The 17,954-nt window shown below is 47.8% G+C and overlaps 1 protein-coding gene across 50 annotated transcripts in view; it reads left to right on the plus strand.

Annotated features, from left to right (window-relative positions):
• Window positions 1-17,954, plus strand: part of SORBS1 (sorbin and SH3 domain containing 1) — a 240,550-nt gene that overhangs the window by 185,714 nt on the left and 36,882 nt on the right. For 19 of the 50 annotated variants that reach the window (XM_060286519.1, XM_060286530.1, XM_060286536.1 and 16 more), the window contains 5 exons: window positions 1,919-1,984; window positions 2,537-2,638; window positions 6,893-6,942; window positions 15,614-15,786; window positions 16,300-17,769. In XM_060286519.1, the coding sequence (XP_060142502.1) occupies window positions 1,919-1,984; window positions 2,537-2,638; window positions 6,893-6,942; window positions 15,614-15,786; window positions 16,300-17,769 (1,861 nt within the window). The remainder of the gene's footprint in view (window positions 1-1,918; window positions 1,985-2,536; window positions 2,639-6,892; window positions 6,943-15,613; window positions 15,787-16,299; window positions 17,770-17,954) is intronic. The other 31 variants (XM_060286554.1, XM_060286558.1, XM_060286566.1 and 28 more) reach the window with 7 other exon arrangements.

Raw genomic sequence — 17,954 nt, forward strand, 5'->3', positions numbered from 1 at the left:
AGGTCTTTTAAAGTAATAGAAGATGATACTTTTGAAGACTTGCCAAAATAGCTTAATCAATGCCTATATCCTGAGGAACAGCACTGAGGCGAACGGGTCCTTATGGTCTGAGTCATCCTGAGGGTGGGCTTGTTATCTGGTTGAACCAGGTTGATGACTCCCAGAGTTTGGGAGGAAGGTGTGATGGGGAGAAATGTTTTCTTCACTTCTCTCCTACCCCAATCAACTCTGGGCCACAAAAGAGCAAGAGACGTAAATAAGAGGGGTGTAATCCATGGCAGCTGTTTCGGAAGACTTTTCAGTCATTCAGAAGCAGAATGAAATTAAAACTACTATCAAACCACGTGGATCATCGTTTCTCCTTTTTACGCCACGTGAACCTAGGACCCACTTCCCCCTAGTAAAGCCTGCCAGACCTTTAGACATTTAGCCTGAACTCCTTTCTTCCTTGGCCCCTTCACTTAAAGCCACCCAAAATGAGCTGAAGTCTCAGCAAGCTCCTGACTGTAATACCTTTTAGGTCTAATGAGTTGTAGGATATCAACTAATTTAAGACTCCAGGGACCATTTGGGGCAAGATTATTTAAAACCAATTTAATTTGTAAGCACTGTCTTATTTTTCGCAGTAAGTAAATGAGTAGGGCTACCAACAGTGACTTGGAAACATCTCCATCCCCAGATGAACAATCCAACTGTATTAAGTGCTTAAAGCTGAATGGTAATTGTCAGTGGCACTTATTTTACAAATTGCAGAATACACGCAGCTGATATTACATACACAAGTTACTGGTGAAGGCACCTTGGAATCAATTACGTTTCATTTGTAAAATCAATTACTTTTTATTTGGCCTAGAGTGTCAGCTCTTTCTTTTTTTTTCTCCCCATAAGTTCTACAGAAATGGATGTGATTTCTGTAAGTAAGCTCAGGGCAAAATGTAAAACTAATTTGAATGTTTCCACAGACTTGGTTATGATGAAATGTGCACAGAATGATAGGAGTTATTAATGATATCATCTCCTCAGGGGTCATTGTGTAAGGAATTTCAAGTCTAAGTGGGCAGAACAAGAAGGTTTACTTAGTGGAAGAGAGGTTGCAAAGATAGAAGCGGCTTGTAACTTCCAGATGTCCTACCCTCTGGACACCCCTTAAAACAATTCTCCTGGCAGATTTCTACTTCGGGAATGCAGTTCTAATTCTAACATGAACAGTTAAAGGAGAAAATAAAAATAACCTTACAGTTCACTGTTTAAATTCAAAGTATAAACTCTGCTCTCTAAGAGAGATGGAAGGTTTGACTCTGCCATCAGCAGTATTATCAAAGTCTAGGTAAACTGTGAAAGGAGATTTTTTAAAACTTACCTAGTGAAATTGTCTAGTTCTACAGTGCAATATTTAACACCTGTTTCATACATGGATTTCATCGTCACAAGCCACAGGAAGCACATTTAGCACCATGTACCCACCCTTGGTCAGATCTCCAAATTCACACGTTTATGAAGACGTAATGAATTTTACAGGTGAGAAGGCTAGCTTCCAAAATGTAGGCTCTCAGTGTCCATCTTAGTTGGAAAAGAACAATGAGGAATTTAAATGTTTGTTTTTGTTCAAATTGGCGTTAATGCTTTTTTTTTTTCCTTTGTTCTTTTTAAAGTTTTCAATATTTATAATCCAACAGTGATGGACTCTTGAGACAGAGATGCAGAAATAAACCTCCCACTTGAACATTTCCAGCTCCTGAGTTCCATGGGGTCCCCAGGTGGCCTCAGGAGACAGGGTGCCCGCTCCTTTTGTTTTTAGTTCACTTTTCTGTGTTGAGACAGTTCTCCTAGTGTTGCCCCTCTTGGTTTGAGCCGGTCTCCATGTTTGTCTTTATGTCTTTACGCTCATTTCTTCATTTCCTCCTCTGCTTCCCGTCAGCCTCCCAAAAAGATATGGGATTATACTCCTGGAGACTGCTCTATCCTTCCTAGAGAGGATAGAAAGGTAATTCCACTGTGGGCTGTGTGTGTGCGCTCTGGCCTGGCTAGTGTGCGTGTGTTGTGGGCTTTTTTCTTTTATTAAATCCCCCCCCTTTTATTTTTAACTTGATTGTAACTTTTTTTTTTTTTTTGGCTTGGTGATAAAACAGTTTAACAAAGTCTCTTAAGACTTATACTAATGTGTAGAGGTTTTTAAAGCAATTGCTTATTCTTCTGACATATAGTATGTGTCATAGTCACCATACTCTGAAAAAGAGAAAATAGGTATTTCTAAAAGGTAGGTTTTTGGGGTCTGTGTAGTTCCTCTCTCTAGCAAGTAGAGTAGAGTTTTGGAGCTCTGATTACCACAGGATTTATATTCTCTATGCCTAATGTTGCATTCCCTGTTTTCCTGTCTTTAACTCATTTCTAGTAAGCTCTTGTGTTTTAGTCATGCCATCTTTGCCTTATTAATGTATGATACTAAACAAACTCGTTTTTCAAACGTAACCTTCCATGCTGTCTGCCTTTCCTCCTAACTAAAACACTCTTTCCCATCTTTTCTTTCTTGAACCAGACTAATCTAGAAAAAGATCTCAACCTCTGCCAAACAGAGTTAGAGGCAGATTTAGAAAAAACGGAGACGCTTAATAAAGCACCCAGTGCAAACCTGTCACAGGTATTTCCGAGTTTTTCTCGTGCCCTCAGTTCCCTTTGCTTTCTTCTTTGTTCTATGGTTTTTGGTGTAGTTGGGGTGATGAATGGTTATGCTGGTCATTTTTAAGCTGCATGGCTTTCTGACTCCTGTTTTAGGTCACCCCTGACCCCCAAGTTAATTGTTGTTTGGATTTCTTTTGAGCTTGGCATCTTCCTTAAAGGGGATTTTTCAAATATATATGCAGGGTGGCTAGTGATTGAACTGCTCCCCCCCGGCTTACCATCCTCTTTCTCTGCTTTCAAGGGGTCACCCTTTTAACTCCCCTTCTGCCCCCTCGTGTGTATACCTTCTCCGAATTTTCAGGGAGCCTTTTTTGGGCAACTTCTATGTCTTTTTTGCAGCCCTGGGAGATACCAACCTCAGAGATCATTTTCAAAAACACAGCAGCTGTGATTCGAGTGCCTCTTGCGTGCAAGGCACTGTCAGAATAGTAGTATTTGTAATTTGAAAGGTCAGAAAGTTCTTAATGAAAAAATGCACTCCGGGGACCAGACAGCCTGGCCACAAGCCTTTGAAACTCTGCCTACATTGATATTTTTAAAGGGAGCTATGTCCCAATGTGGTTTATTAAAGGATGTGTCAGAAAGAGAGAGAGTCCAGGGTAAATGGGCTCCCAAGGCGAAGAAAAATACCAAATGTTTGGAGAACTACCCCCAGGGTTCCCTGACAAAACAAAGGAGATGCTTACAAGGAAAGGGTATCTTTATAGAAAATAAAAAAAGGAATGCAGACACTGCTGAAGAGGCTAGGACGTCCACAGACTGTGGCAGGAGAAATGGAAAATGCTAATGGACCGTGTTATTCTTAAGCAGAACTGAGACAAGGAGGGTCAGGCCACCAGTGTGTGTGACTTGGGTACGAAGTCATGTAGAGCCAGAGACTCAAAGCAGGTGATTATGGCCGCAGCCAGGGGGGCCCGGGATACGAGGGGCAGAAGCCAAGCACTGCAAGCTGATGCAGGGGAGTTAGGGTTTGGGAATTGAGAGTCACCGAAGGATGAGGTAGCCAGCAGGACCAGCGGTTAGGCCCAGGGGAACACAGAAGGTGAGCGACAGGGCATGCAATCAGGCAGATGCGTGACGGGGTGGGCATAGTGGGGAGCTGAGTCTCCAACCAGGGCGGAGACTGGCACCAGCTGTAGCTGCTGTGGGAATGGAGGTCTGAGCTGGGTCTAAAGGAGAACTGTGGCTGCAGGTAAGTCCTGAAGTGAGCTGGGGGGCCGGAGGGGAAGTGAATCAGCAGGCACTTTTTTCAAAGTACTGTAATAAGAGTGGTTCTGTAACGTGTGGCAGGATGGACAGCAGCTAGAGAACTACTGCAGTAACCGCAGCCTCTTTGGGGCAGAGATGGCATCCAGTACCTACAACCCTGCCTGGGGCTAGGTGGGCCCGAAGAGGTGTCTGATGCATGAATGAGTCATCTTGACATTGGTTCAATTATGCGTTCCCCGTAGTCCCTAGCGTGTGTGTGACGTGCTGAGGGAGGTTCTAAATCAGCACAAGAGTGGACTTTGCCTTCAAGAACGTGACAGCTTAGTCACACTCATAAATAAAAGATCTCCAACAGTACACAGCAATGCCTGGTAAGAGCTAAATGAACGCCACAGCCTCTAAGTGCTCAGAAGAGGGGGAAATCTTCCAGGAAATCAGGGAAGACTTCTCAGGACTTGGCCAAGATCTTAAGGGATTGATGGAATTTAGGTACATGGCAAAAGTGGGGGCCATCCATTTGAGGCATGGTAGAGAGCACAAAAGTGAACGTGTTTAGGATGGATTCAGGAATAAAGTAGATGAATTCATCTGTAATAGAAAATTTGGGGTGATAACAGTGGAAGGCAGGTTTGGGGAAAGAGGGTTGACCCTGGGTTGTAGAGACTCCAAAAATATGGTTAAAGAGATGGTTGATTTTGCCCTCCAGTCAACGATGTGATTCAGGACTAGTGTTTTAGGAAGGTTAGTGTCCTCACTCTAGAGAGGTTGAACTGAAGGGATAACCTCCAGTTGGAGGTTGAGAGGGCAAGGAGGCTACTGTAGCAGTCCAGGCATGTAGGGGTGAGTACTCCAGTGGCACCAGCATGACGGGATGAGGGTAGATGTGAAATCACAGAGGAAATTGCAGTGGGACATTTTAACTAATTGGTGTGAAGAACAAAGAGTTGGGGTAATGGGATGGAGACATAGACAACTGTAGGGTTTTGGCCAGGAACCTGGAAGAATGGGGACATCAGTATGTCACATAAGAAAGGTGGGGAGAAAATCAGTGCAGAGGTAAGATGAAGGAGGTGGTTTTAGGTAGTTTATTTTCGAGGTGTTTGGTATCATATAGGGAATATCCAGTACACAGTTGGAAATAGAAAACTAGGTCCCATGAGAGGCAGGGACGTTGAAAGTCAATCCGAGTCACCTGAAGAGAAGTGATGGTTGAAGCCCTGGGAGCAGGTGGAGACACCCACCCTTGGAGTAGATTACAGATCGAAGAGAGAGTCATGCAGAGAGAAAGGATGGGAGACAGGCAGCTACCCATCGGGATGCTGGATGACACAGAATAGGAGGAGGGGCGGGTCAGAGAAAACCAGAGTGAGGAGGAAACGTGAGAGGTGGAGCAAGTATGAGAGTTGCCCAAGGGGTCCCCCAAAAATAGACTCTGAGGGAAGGTCAGTGCATTTGGTAACCATGAGGCTTCTAAAAACTGTGGTGGTTGCTGGGTAAGTAGTTGATGGGGGGGAGAGTATGTGGTGAAGAATCAGGGGAGCCCCCAGGGATACAGCACTGATTGGCAACATGTGATTGTGGAAGGAAGGAAGGGAGATGTTTCCAGAGGACTCAGCAGGGTTGTGCAAAAGTTCTTCCAAGATGGAGACCCAGAACGGGGCAGGTGCCAAGGCTGGGAGACCAGTGCGGGCAAAGGGGCTGGAAGGATGGGTGTGGAGGTGAGAGCAGTGCCTTCTCAGGAGTCGAGGGGGGTGGAGGGCAGAGGAGGGCCGGGGGTGAGCCCCTGACGAAGGCTGCCTCCCCTCCCATCATCCTCCCTCTTTCCCAATCTCTTCCTTTTCCTTCTCCTGGTGTTTTTCTTTCTCTCCTTTCCCCAAGTACCTCTTATCCTCCGCAGAGCTTGTTTTCCTTGAAGTGGTCATTAGTAGAGGTAGGAGCTTTTGGTTTTGGTCGCGCTGTGTGGCTTGCGGGATCTTAGTTCCCCGACCAGGGATCGAACCCGTGCCCCCGGCAGTGGAAGCTCAGAGTCTTAACCACCAGACGGCCAGGGAATTCCCAGGAGCATCTTTAAACGTTAACTTTCATGTTGATGTATTCAACTAACACATTATTTTTGAAAACAAATATATTGAACCCTTTGCCTTTCTTTCTCCAAGACAATAGAAACCCTAAACTCTAATTATGCTGCTTTTTCTCTGCATAGACTCTTGGTTTTCTTCCTTGTGCATAGGGGCCTGTAATTTGATAATATGTTCCCTCCCGTCACGCTGAAATGGTGATTAATAGGTTTTGTGAAACTGCATTTCTCCCCATTTCCACACTTCTCAATCTGCAGGGGTAAATAAATGATCTAAAAGTACAGTCTTTTAAAATGCATTTTTTAAAAAACATCTTTATTGGAGCATAATTGCTTTACGATGGTGTGTTAGTTTCTGCTGTATCACAAAGTGAATCAGCTATATGCATACATATATCCCCATATCCCCTCCCTCTTGTGTCTCCCTCCCTCCCTCCCTATCCCACCCCCCTAGGTGGACACAAAGCACCATAAAATGCATTTTTGTATGTTCCGTACCTGAAGTGTTGGGTGACACTCTGGTTGAGGCATGTGGGTGCATGAAGGAGTCTGGCTCCGAGGGTGGGGGGATAAGCTGCTGGAGGGTGCTGTCCGTGTCACTAGTGCCTGTTGCCAAGTGGTGGGCCATCTTTCCAGTGGGCCTGCGACTGGAGATAAATGTTAAGGAGTGGGGCGTCTCCCGACCCACCCAGAGAGCCCTGGTTGCAGCCACTGGGAGGCAAAAGCCCAGAAATCCTTCTAGAGAAAGAGCACCGCCTTCCGCCAGCACTGAGACCTTTCCAGCCGAGCCCCCCATCTCTCAGAGGGCTTTATCTAAATTAGGAAAGGAAAAGGACTTCTCTCATTTTCCCCTTGGCTTGAAATATCTGAGTCGAAGTAAGTCATCTACATTCTTTTTTTTTTTTTTTTTTTTTTTGACATTTACAGAGCTCAGCAGTCAGCCCCACTCCGGAAATTTCTTCAGAGCCTCCTGGATAGTAAGTTATCACTCTTTACATGGCTTGATGTATTAAATATCAGAAACGGGAAGAGGCTTGTGTTGTATTTTGTTATCAGTCTAGTGAATTTGAATGACGTACAGTTTGGTGATAAGTAGCAATTATCGTCCTCAAATTATTTTTTCCCCCTCCTTTTCCAAATTAATTTTGTGTTGATTCATATCACCTTTGATAAGCTTTTCCCTGGGTTGGCATCTTTACCTTTAGAATGTGTGCTGATCTTTGGGGGAACGGAGTGGGTGACTAAGGCCACGTCTGGTATAAAGGTGGGGGTGGGGTGAGGTCCTCAGGCTGGACCTATCATGAGGAAGGATGGGGCCAAGAGGGGGCTAACGTGTCTGATTCTCAGAGATCCTGGTTTATTCCCCCATGCCAATTCTTAGAATTCTGCCTGAGTGATGAATGCACACCCCACGCACTTCTTCATGGGCTGACCACCAGACTCCTTTCCCGTCCCCAAACCATCCCAGGTCCTCTCCTAGGTTACCTGTCTTAGTACTTCACTGTGCAGGTGTTATCCCAGCCGAAAATGCTTCCGTGCTGCTCCCTACCCTTACAAACACGGTGAATAGCCAGCACTTCCGCTTGTATCGATGGGCTCTGACGGGTCCTTCCTATACCCAGTCTCACATTAGTACCTCTTATGGCACTTACTTCTGTTGCTGTCTACCTGACTTATGCTCTTGTTTTTTTTTGTTTTTTTTTTTTGCGGTACGCGGGCTTCTCACTGCTGTGGCCTCTCCCGTTGCGGAGCACAGGCTCCGGACGCGCAGGCTCAGTGGCCATGGCTCACGGGCCCAGCCGCTCCGCGGCATGTGGGATCCTCCCGGACCGGGGCACGAACCCGTGTCCCCTGCATCGGCAGGCGGACTCTCAACCACTGAGCCACCAGGGAAGCCCTATGCTCTTGTATTTTTATAACTATAATAAATTATGAACTCCATGAGGGCAAGGACTGCATCTCCGTACTGCCTGGTGCACCCTATAGATTTGGGAGCTGTTCTGGTAGGAGCAGCTTCTCATCTCATCACCATTATATCACCATCTGTATCTCATTCTTTGAAATATGACAAGGAGGAAAGGCACACTATTACCTGTTCCATTTGGGTTGGGTAAGTCCACAATGAGCAAAGTTCACCTCTTCAAATAGAAGCCTGACTTGGTCTGAATGCTGAGTTTATGGGGGCAAATATTATGGTCACTTGGGCGTATCCAACCTATCATATCTTGCCAAAGAAGGCATTTTGCAAGAGTAGTTTCATTTGAAAGTCAGTGAGCTGGGATTAGGGTATTTTGGTGAAAAATTGCTTCAGGTGGCTGGCTGAGTGAATTTCTACCGGATCTAAGGCACTATGCTGGGTATTCTTTTTTTTTTTTAATATAAATTTATTTATTTTTGGCTGCGTTGGGTTTTTGTTGCTGTGTGCGGGCTTTCTCTAGTTGTGGCGAGCAGGGGCTACTCTTCGTTGCAGTGCGCAGGCTTCTCCTTGTAGTGGCTTCTCGTTGCAGAGCATGGGCTCTAGGCACGTGGGCTTCAGCAGTTGTGGCACGAGGGCTCAGTAGTTGTGGCTCACGGGCTCTAGAGCGCAGGCTCAGTAGTTGTGGTGCACGGGCTTAGCTGCTCTGCGGCATGTGGGATCTTCCTGGACTAGGACTCGAACCTGTGTCCCCTGCATTGGCAGGTGGATTCTTAACCACTGTGCCATCAGGGAAGTCCCTATGCTGGGTATTCTAATAGGAGCATAAGGTGCAGTCCCCTAATAGTTTCAGGGGCAAAACACGCAAAAAAAAAAAAGTTAGTAAATAAAAAGGCAATGTGGCAACTGAATGAAATAGACTGTAGAGGTTAAAAGTATTCAGAAGGCAGCTCCCACAGGATATCAGAGTTAAGAGTGCAGGTCTTGAATGAAATGATAATTTTAACGACTGATCGAGCATTTACTATGTGCCAGGCCCTGTGCGTAGCATCGTATATACCTTACCTCATTTAGTCCTCAACATTTCAGGATCAGGCGTTATTTTTTATCCCCATTTTATAGGTGAGGAAACAAGCACAGAAAGGTAGTGTGTGCCCAGGTTCCACAGCTGTGTGTGGCAGAACTACCACCAGAGTAGGAGCAATGACGTTCTAGGCCGGGAGACTGCCAAGATCTGCTGGTGGCAGCAGTAAACTCTCACCTGCACCAGTACTGATTCAAAATTGGGTAATAAATTAACGAAAGGCATGCTAGGGTTTACTGTTTTGAGCAGTTAAAAAAACAACTTAACCATTTGTGTAATAGTGGGTTAGCAGGATTGAGGGGGACTCATGCAGACTTTTTAAAAGAGCAAATTGCTTTCAGACACTCTGAGTACTGGTGTACATAGATATTTGATGTGCTAATTTACCAAGCACTGTATTTGTATCATGGAAATAGGTCCAGAGACCTCTGTTTTTCAGCCATAGCCCAGCTCTCATGAAACACTTGACAGGAATAGATGAGCTTTTCCCTCCTGCTGTTCTTCCATGTGGGGATTTTTCAGTAATTCAGGCTTGGTTTTCTCCCAGTTTGTTCAAATGAGTTAGGTTTTTCAGTATTTGGAATTGGTGAGGAGTCAACATAAGTGCGGTGCCTGATACGTATGAAAATGCACAGTAAGAGTTTGTTGAATAAATGAATGCATCTGTGAATCTTAATTAACTAGAATCCAACTTGCTTAGCACTGAGGCAGGCTGCTTGTGAACGGAATCTGGCCCCTTTCACTGCATGGACACGAAACGTGAAAGAAACGTTGGCAAGGCTTGACTTACTTAACCCAAGGGCTGAAGAAAGAGGAGTCACCGATACCCCAGGATCAAAAACTCTGTGGTCACTGGAGAAGTGATGGTGTTGTCTTAAATCTACTTTCACATCTGGAGCAGACTGCAGCTTAGCATTTTATTAGCATGGTTCCATATCACAATATTAGAAGAACCTGGGAAGAGAAAGGAAGAAATTCACCCATAGCCCCAATATCCTAATACAACATCAGTCCTTCCTCTCAAAAAAATATCTTTCATACTTGTAATCATAGTGTATGTCCCGTTTTGAATTTAATTCCCTGGAGTTATCAGATCTATAAGTCAGCGGTATATTTTCATCATGACTTATCATTTCGGCATTGATTGGCACGAATACATTTTTTTGCCTCACCAAAGAGCTTTACTCTATTTGGCCAGCAGGTGGCACTCAAGAACAAGCTGCTCTTTCCTAAATGGTGATGGTCCACTAGAGAAAACATTATTTCCCTTAATCCAATGTAAGATCAAAACACAAATCATTACCTAAAGAGCTACATGAAAGATTAGAGACTCCCCTGGGCCTTAAAAATGTCAGAAATCTGTGCGCTTGTAGGCATGTAACTTCATAGAATCATTTTTTCCACTAATATGTATTTGGTGAACAACAGTGCTAGACACCAGGCATGCAATGATTCGTAAGATAAACTGCCTGGCCTCAAGGGGCTCAGAGTGTCATTGGGAAATGACACTTGTACATGACAATCAGAATGCAGTGTGGTCAATTCAATGATGGGACCCAAGAAGGAGTGAGCATCTCTGTTTTGGGGAGAATGAAAGAAAGGTTTTATAGAGCAGCAGCAAATAAAAAGTGAATGACAGTAGCATTACATTATAAATACAAAAAATTTTTTTCATGCAGTACAAAAGGCTTTAAGATTGTCTAGACTCCCTTCCCCAAAGTCTAGAAAGAGTTACTTTCTTTTTTTTTTTCCTGAAAACACCAAATGTTTTTTGTCCCCTGCATCGGCAGGCGGACTCCCAACCACTGCGCCACCAGGGAAGCCCAACCACCAAATGGTTTTAAACAGTGAGGCTGGAATTTTTTGTTTTGTCCTCTGTTGAATCTCCACCTAGGAGAGTGATTGACACTTAGTAGGTGCTGCGTAAATATTTGTGGCATGAATAAAATCAGCAGTGGAAGGACAAATTGAGATGTTCTCTAGAAATACCATGGGCAGTGATTTGCAGATATGATTGGAGGGAGTCAGGGCTGCAGGCTCGGGGAGTGGTGCTGTGCTTCCTGCAGAGGTACAGACGAGTGGTCAGTGGTCGTGAGCAGTCCCGGGAGGGAAGGAGCAGAAGAATTGATGTGAGCTGTGTCGAGGGCAGGGAGTAAGCAGGACCTGGTGACTGCTTAGGTCTGGGGAGCAAGGGGAGGGAGAAAGGGGTTGATTCCCCTGGCTTTCTGGCTTGGGTGAAGGAGGACAGAGGAACAGGGCTGGGGTTGGTTTGGAACAGGTTGGGTTTAAGATGCCTGAGGACCATGTAGGTGAGGATGTGTAGAAGGCAGTTAAATGTCTGTGTCTGGAACTCAAAAGAAAGGTCTACATAGATTACAGATTTGAGCGTGGATTTCATGGACAGTCTCTTTGCACCTTTTAGTTTTGCAAATGAAAGAAATTGAGGCTGAGAGAACCAGATTGTTTCCAAGTTCTTAAACAGAGTGGGTTTGCCTCAGCAATCACATTCCTCTTTGGAGCCGGGCTGGAATCACAGCCTGCCAGGACCCTGCCTGTCTCCTCCAGAGCCCTCCTGGTAGCATGATTGAAACAGTTGGGCCTAAGATGATTGCTCTCTTCTCTCACTTTATCCTTTCAGTGAGTGTGTTTTTATTCAATCCCCCTTGAAACTCAGCAGCCAGCTCTGCATCTCAGCCAGAGGGTGAGTTCTCCGCAGTGTCCCCCACCCCGGCTTGCTCTTTCCGAACTGAAAACAGCTCAGCTCAGGCTACTGAGGGCTGAGCTTCTGAATTCGACTTGTTTTGTGAAGCAGTTGGTGGCTGCTGGTCCTGATCGGGCTTTTCTCCATCAGCCTGGCTCATTTTCCCATCTTCTCTGATCTGTTTGAACACAGCAAAGACCCAGGAACTCTGTGACCTTCTGCAAATGCCTTCACCCCTCTGGTCCTCGGTTTTGGGGACAGTGGGACAAATGATACGTCTTTCCAACATTAGGAGGTCTGACGGAGATGATATTTTTAAAAACATTGGTCAAGAGTTTTTAGATACTGTTTTGAAACAAGGAGCCCCTCAGTTGCAAAGTGTTACACATGTGGAAAAAGCATGCTGGCTTTGGTATCAGAAAGAAAACAATTGGCTAGAGCAAATCCATTCTGAGAGGTTTCCTGAGTGCTGGTTTGTTGTTCTGGTGGGGAAGCAGGAACAAATGGTGATAACGGGTGGACTAAAGCCAGAGGTGGGGTAGTGGTAGGAGGGAGGGACGTTCTGACAGCTGGTGCAGTAGAGGCGGTATGGGGTCAGGCAGCTGGTTGCCGCTGAGAGTCAGCACCAAAGTGAGGAGGAACTAGGGGGCATTGGGTGGGAGGTTCTGACTGAGGCTGAGGCAATTCAAGGGGAAGGACAGCAGAATAGAAACTGCCGTCAGGCACTCCCCCAGCGCCGAGGGAGGTCTGCTAACCCCAGACCAAGGTGAGCGGGGCTTCAGAGACTGTCCCCTCCCCAAAAGGCTGTTGGTCGGTGAGCCTCAAGGACATCTATGCATGGATCTTAGTTGAGGTTGTACAAAAAAGGAGAAACGTGGTTAAACTGAAGGACAAAATCAGAAAGTGCAACCAAAAAGAAGAGGGTGGACTGTGAAGGGGAAGTTTAGAAAAGGGGCAGATTTGCCTTCATTGTGAAATTCATACTTAGACCCGGTTTAGAAGAGCTTACATTTATTTAAATCGGCAGATAGTGCCACAACCTTGCAAGTCACCTTTAGGGGTCCTTCAGCTCTCTAGCAAGAGGTGACGGTTTTTATTAATCAGATCCTGGGTGGCGTCGGTGAACGCCACCTGCAGGCAAAAGCAGGAGAGCCAGAAGCAGCATGGGTGCAGCCATTGTCCCAGAGCCTGCGGGTGAGAGTGGGCACCTCCCAGCAGGGACCAGGCGGGCACCAGTAAGGACAGCCAGCCTGAGCTCAGGCCGTCCTAATTCCCTGTAGTTTTTCTCTTTCCACCCCTCCGATGACTCCATGGTCACTGATTTCAGGAGCTAAGAGCCCTCAGTGAATGTGATATAATCCTTATACTTGTAAAAGAATTTCTAAATACATAATTTCGCAAATTAAAGCATATCCTTAATCAGATCATACGTGCCAATTTTTACTTTCAGAAAATGTGACCTTTTATTCATTCCTCAGATATTTATTGAGCATACTCATGTCCGAGATAGTCTAGTGGGCGCCTGCAAATAAAGAGTGTTTCCCCCATCCCGACCTTTCCAGAGGCCTCTCTCTGAGACACGAACCCTGGAGGGCTGCATGTAGACTCATTTCATTCACATGCCTTTTTTTTTTTTTTTTTTTGGCCATGCCGCTGGGCTCACAGGATCTTCCCTGAGCAGGGATTGAACCCGCGTCCTCGGCAGTGAAAGTGTGGAATCCTAACCACTGGACCATCAGGGAATTCCCATATTCACATGCTTTTTGTTCTCAGCTTTGAGGGTTGGTTTTCTTTCCCCTTAGATTCCCAATAATGTTCTCCTGTCTTGGCCGAGGAAAGGGGAAGAGATTTGACCCCCTGACCTAGGCCAGAGATAATGAGGAGGGGCCTGGGAGAGCCCTGATAGCCCGGCAGTCCCCTGAATAGAGCACGTGAAACCCTTCAAGCAGTGGCGGGCACATGGCAAGGGCCCGGGAAGTGGTGGTGACTGGGAGGGGGTGTTACCAGTGCTGGAAGCAATGGAATTGCTCCGGGGAACTTGACTACTTTGAGGTGGAGACATTGCCTGTCCTACCACGGAATTTCCACCTCTTTTCCACTTCTGACTCCTGGCTCTGGATACGCTCGTCCCGGGGGTGCATTCGTGGCAGGTAGCACTCAGCAGTGATGACGCACACGGAGCTCCAGCATTCTTAAGTCCTGTTTCCCCGTGATGTGCAAGCCTGGGCTCTTGGAAGGTGCTGTCTCCTAGGTGGTAGGGAAATGTTAGAGCGGCCGAGAGTACCGTCTGTGGTGCTCGACAACAAGGCTCAAGTTCCAGCGCCGCCCGTTCACTGACTGCGCCAGCTTTGATGAGTGCCTGACTCTCCCAGTGGCTCGTCCTCATCTGAAAATGGGGAAAGTAGGACCGTTCGTGGGAGTTAAAGAGAGAATGATCATCGGCCACTTAGCACAGTGCCCCACACATAGGCCATCTCAACAAGCAGGGTGTACAGCTGCTGTTGCCGTCATTGTGTGTAACTCTGGGGACCCAGAGTCTGCGGGAAGTATAAAAATGATTGTATGGTGATGCATGGATAGAAGGAAAGAGACGGACAGATGTATGAGGAAGCAAATGCAGCCCAGCGTTCCTTGTAGAATCTAGGTTGGGAGTGGTATATGGGTGTTCGCTGTTGTAATTCCTTAAACGTTTCTTTCCATTTGATAATATTCGTAATATTGGGATGAAGTAATTTCATCAAGCTGTTTACATCTTTAGAGCTGGAAAAATTCCATATTGATGCCGGTAGATGGAATTTGGTAGAACTGAAAAGCAGCCTGGCAGGAGCCTGAGTGCTTTTGTGGAAAAGGGGTCATCACTGATCTGAGTGAGTGTGTGAGCGTGCCCACATGTCAGTGTGTTGGTGGGGGAGGGCATAGAAAACTGGAATTAGGGGAGGGGGAGGGTTCAGCGAGTAGGCGCTCTTAATTTTTTCTGTGCCCCACCTCATTCCAAAAAGGATTTGTGGTAACTTGCAAAAATACCTAGACTTTCAACAAGATAAAAATAAATGAAGGATATAAACCAGCAATAGTTTATACTCATAATACATGTCATAAGGTGCTGAATACAAATTTTGAAAGCAGTGGATGGGATAAGAATATATAGAATCCCAGCTTCCGGTTGCAGCTGGGGCTGATTTTCCTGGAGACCCTAGGCAGCTGGGCCACCTCCTTTCATTGTTGATTTTATTTTATTTATTTATTTTTTTAAGCGGTCCACGGGCCTCTCACTGCTGTGGCCTCTCCCGTTGCGGAGCACAGGCTCCGGACGCGCAGGCTCAGCGGCCATGGCTCACGGGCCCAGCCGCTCCGCGGCATGTGGGATCTTCCCAGACCGGGGCACGAACCCGTGTCCCCTGCATCGGCAGGCGGACTCTCAACCACTGCGCCACCAGGGAAGCCCCTCATTGTTGATTTTAATGCTCCATTGGTCAAAGCACTTGTGAGGAACAACCCAGAAAAATAATCCAGGTGGTGGACTTGAAGTGGCCAACTCTGGCTGGCAACATGTCAGAAGCTCCACTCATGTCCTCGACTGTCCCATCTTGAGTGCAACCGCTGGGCCCCCAGAACCTCCTCCTGTCTGGCCCCCCTCCTGCCCTCCATCCCCAGGCAGTGTTTCTCAGAGTTATTCTTTTAAGACACAAGGCAGTCATCTCAAATAGAGCACCTTGCTGTTTAGACACGATTCCTGAGCATTCCGGGGCACCTGGGGGCCTGCCTTGTCTGTAGAGCTCTGTGTCTAACTAAGAACGCCCTTTAGAAGGGACGGTGCTTGGCTGGGATGCCAGGAAGTGTGTTTCCTTGTCCTCAGCTGGTAATGTGCTTTTTAGAAAACTGTTAAAAATACTAAATCCTACTCTCTCTTTTTTTTTCTTCTCTCTTTTAAAATTTCATTGTTCTCAGTGTATATTCTTCCAACTTCCACGCGGTGAAGAGGGAATCAGATGGGGCTCCCGGGGATCTTACCAGCTTGGAGAATGAGAGGCAGATTTATAAAAGCGTCTTGGAAGGAGGAGATATCCCTCTCCAGGGCCTGAGTGGGCTCAAGAGGCCATCCAGCTCGGCCTCAACTAAAGGTAACTGGGCGAAGCCTGCAGGCCTCTCGCCCATCCACACGGCTATCAGGATATCTCTCGCCCGTCCACACCCATTCCTGGGGTGATGACAGCGAGGGTGAACCTCCAGCGACTGGGATGAGTTTGAGATCCATCTCCAGGCCACGGAGCCCTTGTAGTCCCCTCCCCTAGTATCTCACCGGCCATTTTTCTTTCTGGTACGAATAGTTTCCCTCCCTTTGAACCCCAACCTTGCTCTCCCTGAAGCATCTCTCTCTTTTTTGTTCTGATTCCCTTGTCTTAGAAATTAGCGGAGCTTTTCCTAACTCTAGCAGGGTGGCCATTTTTCTTTGCATCTTTGCACCTGCTTTGCAGCACAGATTATTTTGCTTCCGGACATCGACTGGAAATTAAAACAAAAGACAAAACACCCCTTATGACCAACGAGCATGTTTCCTCTCCTTTTTTTTTTTTTCTTGTAGCTTTCAGCTTTAACCTAATGGGTCTGTTTATTTTATTCTGCATGCTTTCCAGTGGATCATAAAGGTGGGAATGCTCACATGATTTCTTCATCTTCAGTTCATAGCCGAGCGGTTCACACTAGCAGTGTGTTAGGCCCCGGGTGTAAGCACAAGAAACCCTTGTCCGCTGCGAAAGCCTGCATTTCGGAAATCCTCCCCTCCAAATTCAAACCCAGGCTCTCTGCCCCCAGCGCTCTTTTGCAGGATCAGAAGAGCGTCCTGTTGCCATCGGAAAAGGCTCAGAGCTGTGAGAACCTTTATGTCTCGGTTCCTCTGAATGATTCCAAAAGAGGCCTCCCCCTGCAAGTGGGGGGCAGCGCGGAGAACCTGCTCGTGCGCTCCCGGCGGGACTACGACGGCAGGTCGAGCAGCACCATGAGCCTGCAGGAGTACAGCACCAGCGCCAGGAGGCCCTGCCCACTCTTGAGGAAGGCTGGCCCGCAGTTCACCATGCTCTACCGAGATATGCACCAGATCAACCGGGCTGGCCTCTTCCTGGGGTCCGTCTCCTCCTCCAGTGTGCGGGATCTTGCCTCCCACTTCGAGAGGAGCAGCCTGGCGTTGGCCAGGGGCGAGCTGGGCCCCAACCAGGAAGGCTCGGAGCACGTCCCCAAGCACACCGTCTCCTCCCGCATCACAGCTTTCGAGCAGCTGATTCAGCGGTCCCGGTCCATGCCGTCGCTGGACCTGTCCGGCCGGCTGAGCAAGTCCCCCACGCCCATGCTGGCCCGGAGCGGCCTAACCTCTGCCCGCTCGGCTGAGTCCCTCCTGGAGTCAACCAAGCTCCGGCCCAGGGAGGCAGGCGGGCTGAACCCTGGGGGCATCTACGCCTCCCCAGCGTGTAGCCGGATGGCGGACCCCACCTTGGGCTTCAGGGGCCTCGTGCCTTCCGAGCCGCTCTCCGCCTGCTCGGACGAGCTGGACCGCTGCTCAAACATCTCCAGCGACAGCCGAGAGGGCAGCAGCGGCAGCGTTCATGGAGACTTCCCCAAACACCGCCTCAACAAGTGCAAGGGCACCTGCCCGGCCTCCTACACCCGCTTCACCACCATCCGTAGGCACGAGCAGCAGCAGACCTCCCGGCGGCCCGACTGGCGCCCGGATCCCAGGGGGGACAAGGGCACACTCCTCAGGAACATCTATCTAATGAGCCCCCTCCCTTTTCGGTTGAAAAAGCCCTTCCAGCATCCCTCCAGACAGCTTTGTCCCGGGGACTTCTCAGGCCAGAAGCCAGACCCCCCCAGGGGGTCTCAGCCCCATCAGGACGAGCCCCCCTCCGGGGGGAGGCCCTTGGTTCCCAGACGGCTGTCTTCCCGGCACACCATGGCCAGGCTGAGCCGGATCTCAGAGCCCCCTCAGGAGAGACCCGCGGCCCCGGAGGTCTGCCTGACGGCCTTTAGTAATGGGAACTCTCTGCCGTACTCAGACCACAGCCTGGACAGGAACAACAACCCCCAAAGTGAACTGGGAACGTCCCTCGGAGGTGGCCTTCTGTGTATTTGCCCAGTCTCACCTCACCCATCTCTCCACTCTGCTTGCTTTGTTCCCTCCTCCCGTGTGCCCTTGGTGCTCATTTTCTGGTCCGTCCTTTGTTTTCTGTTTGTTTTGCTTGGCAATTAATCATGGCTCATAGTGGCTGCACTTCTTTAAAAACAGATCCCCCATGTC

This window comes from Globicephala melas, chromosome 16, assembly GCF_963455315.2.
Source record: "Globicephala melas chromosome 16, mGloMel1.2, whole genome shotgun sequence".
Lineage (NCBI taxonomy): Eukaryota > Metazoa > Chordata > Mammalia > Artiodactyla > Delphinidae > Globicephala > Globicephala melas.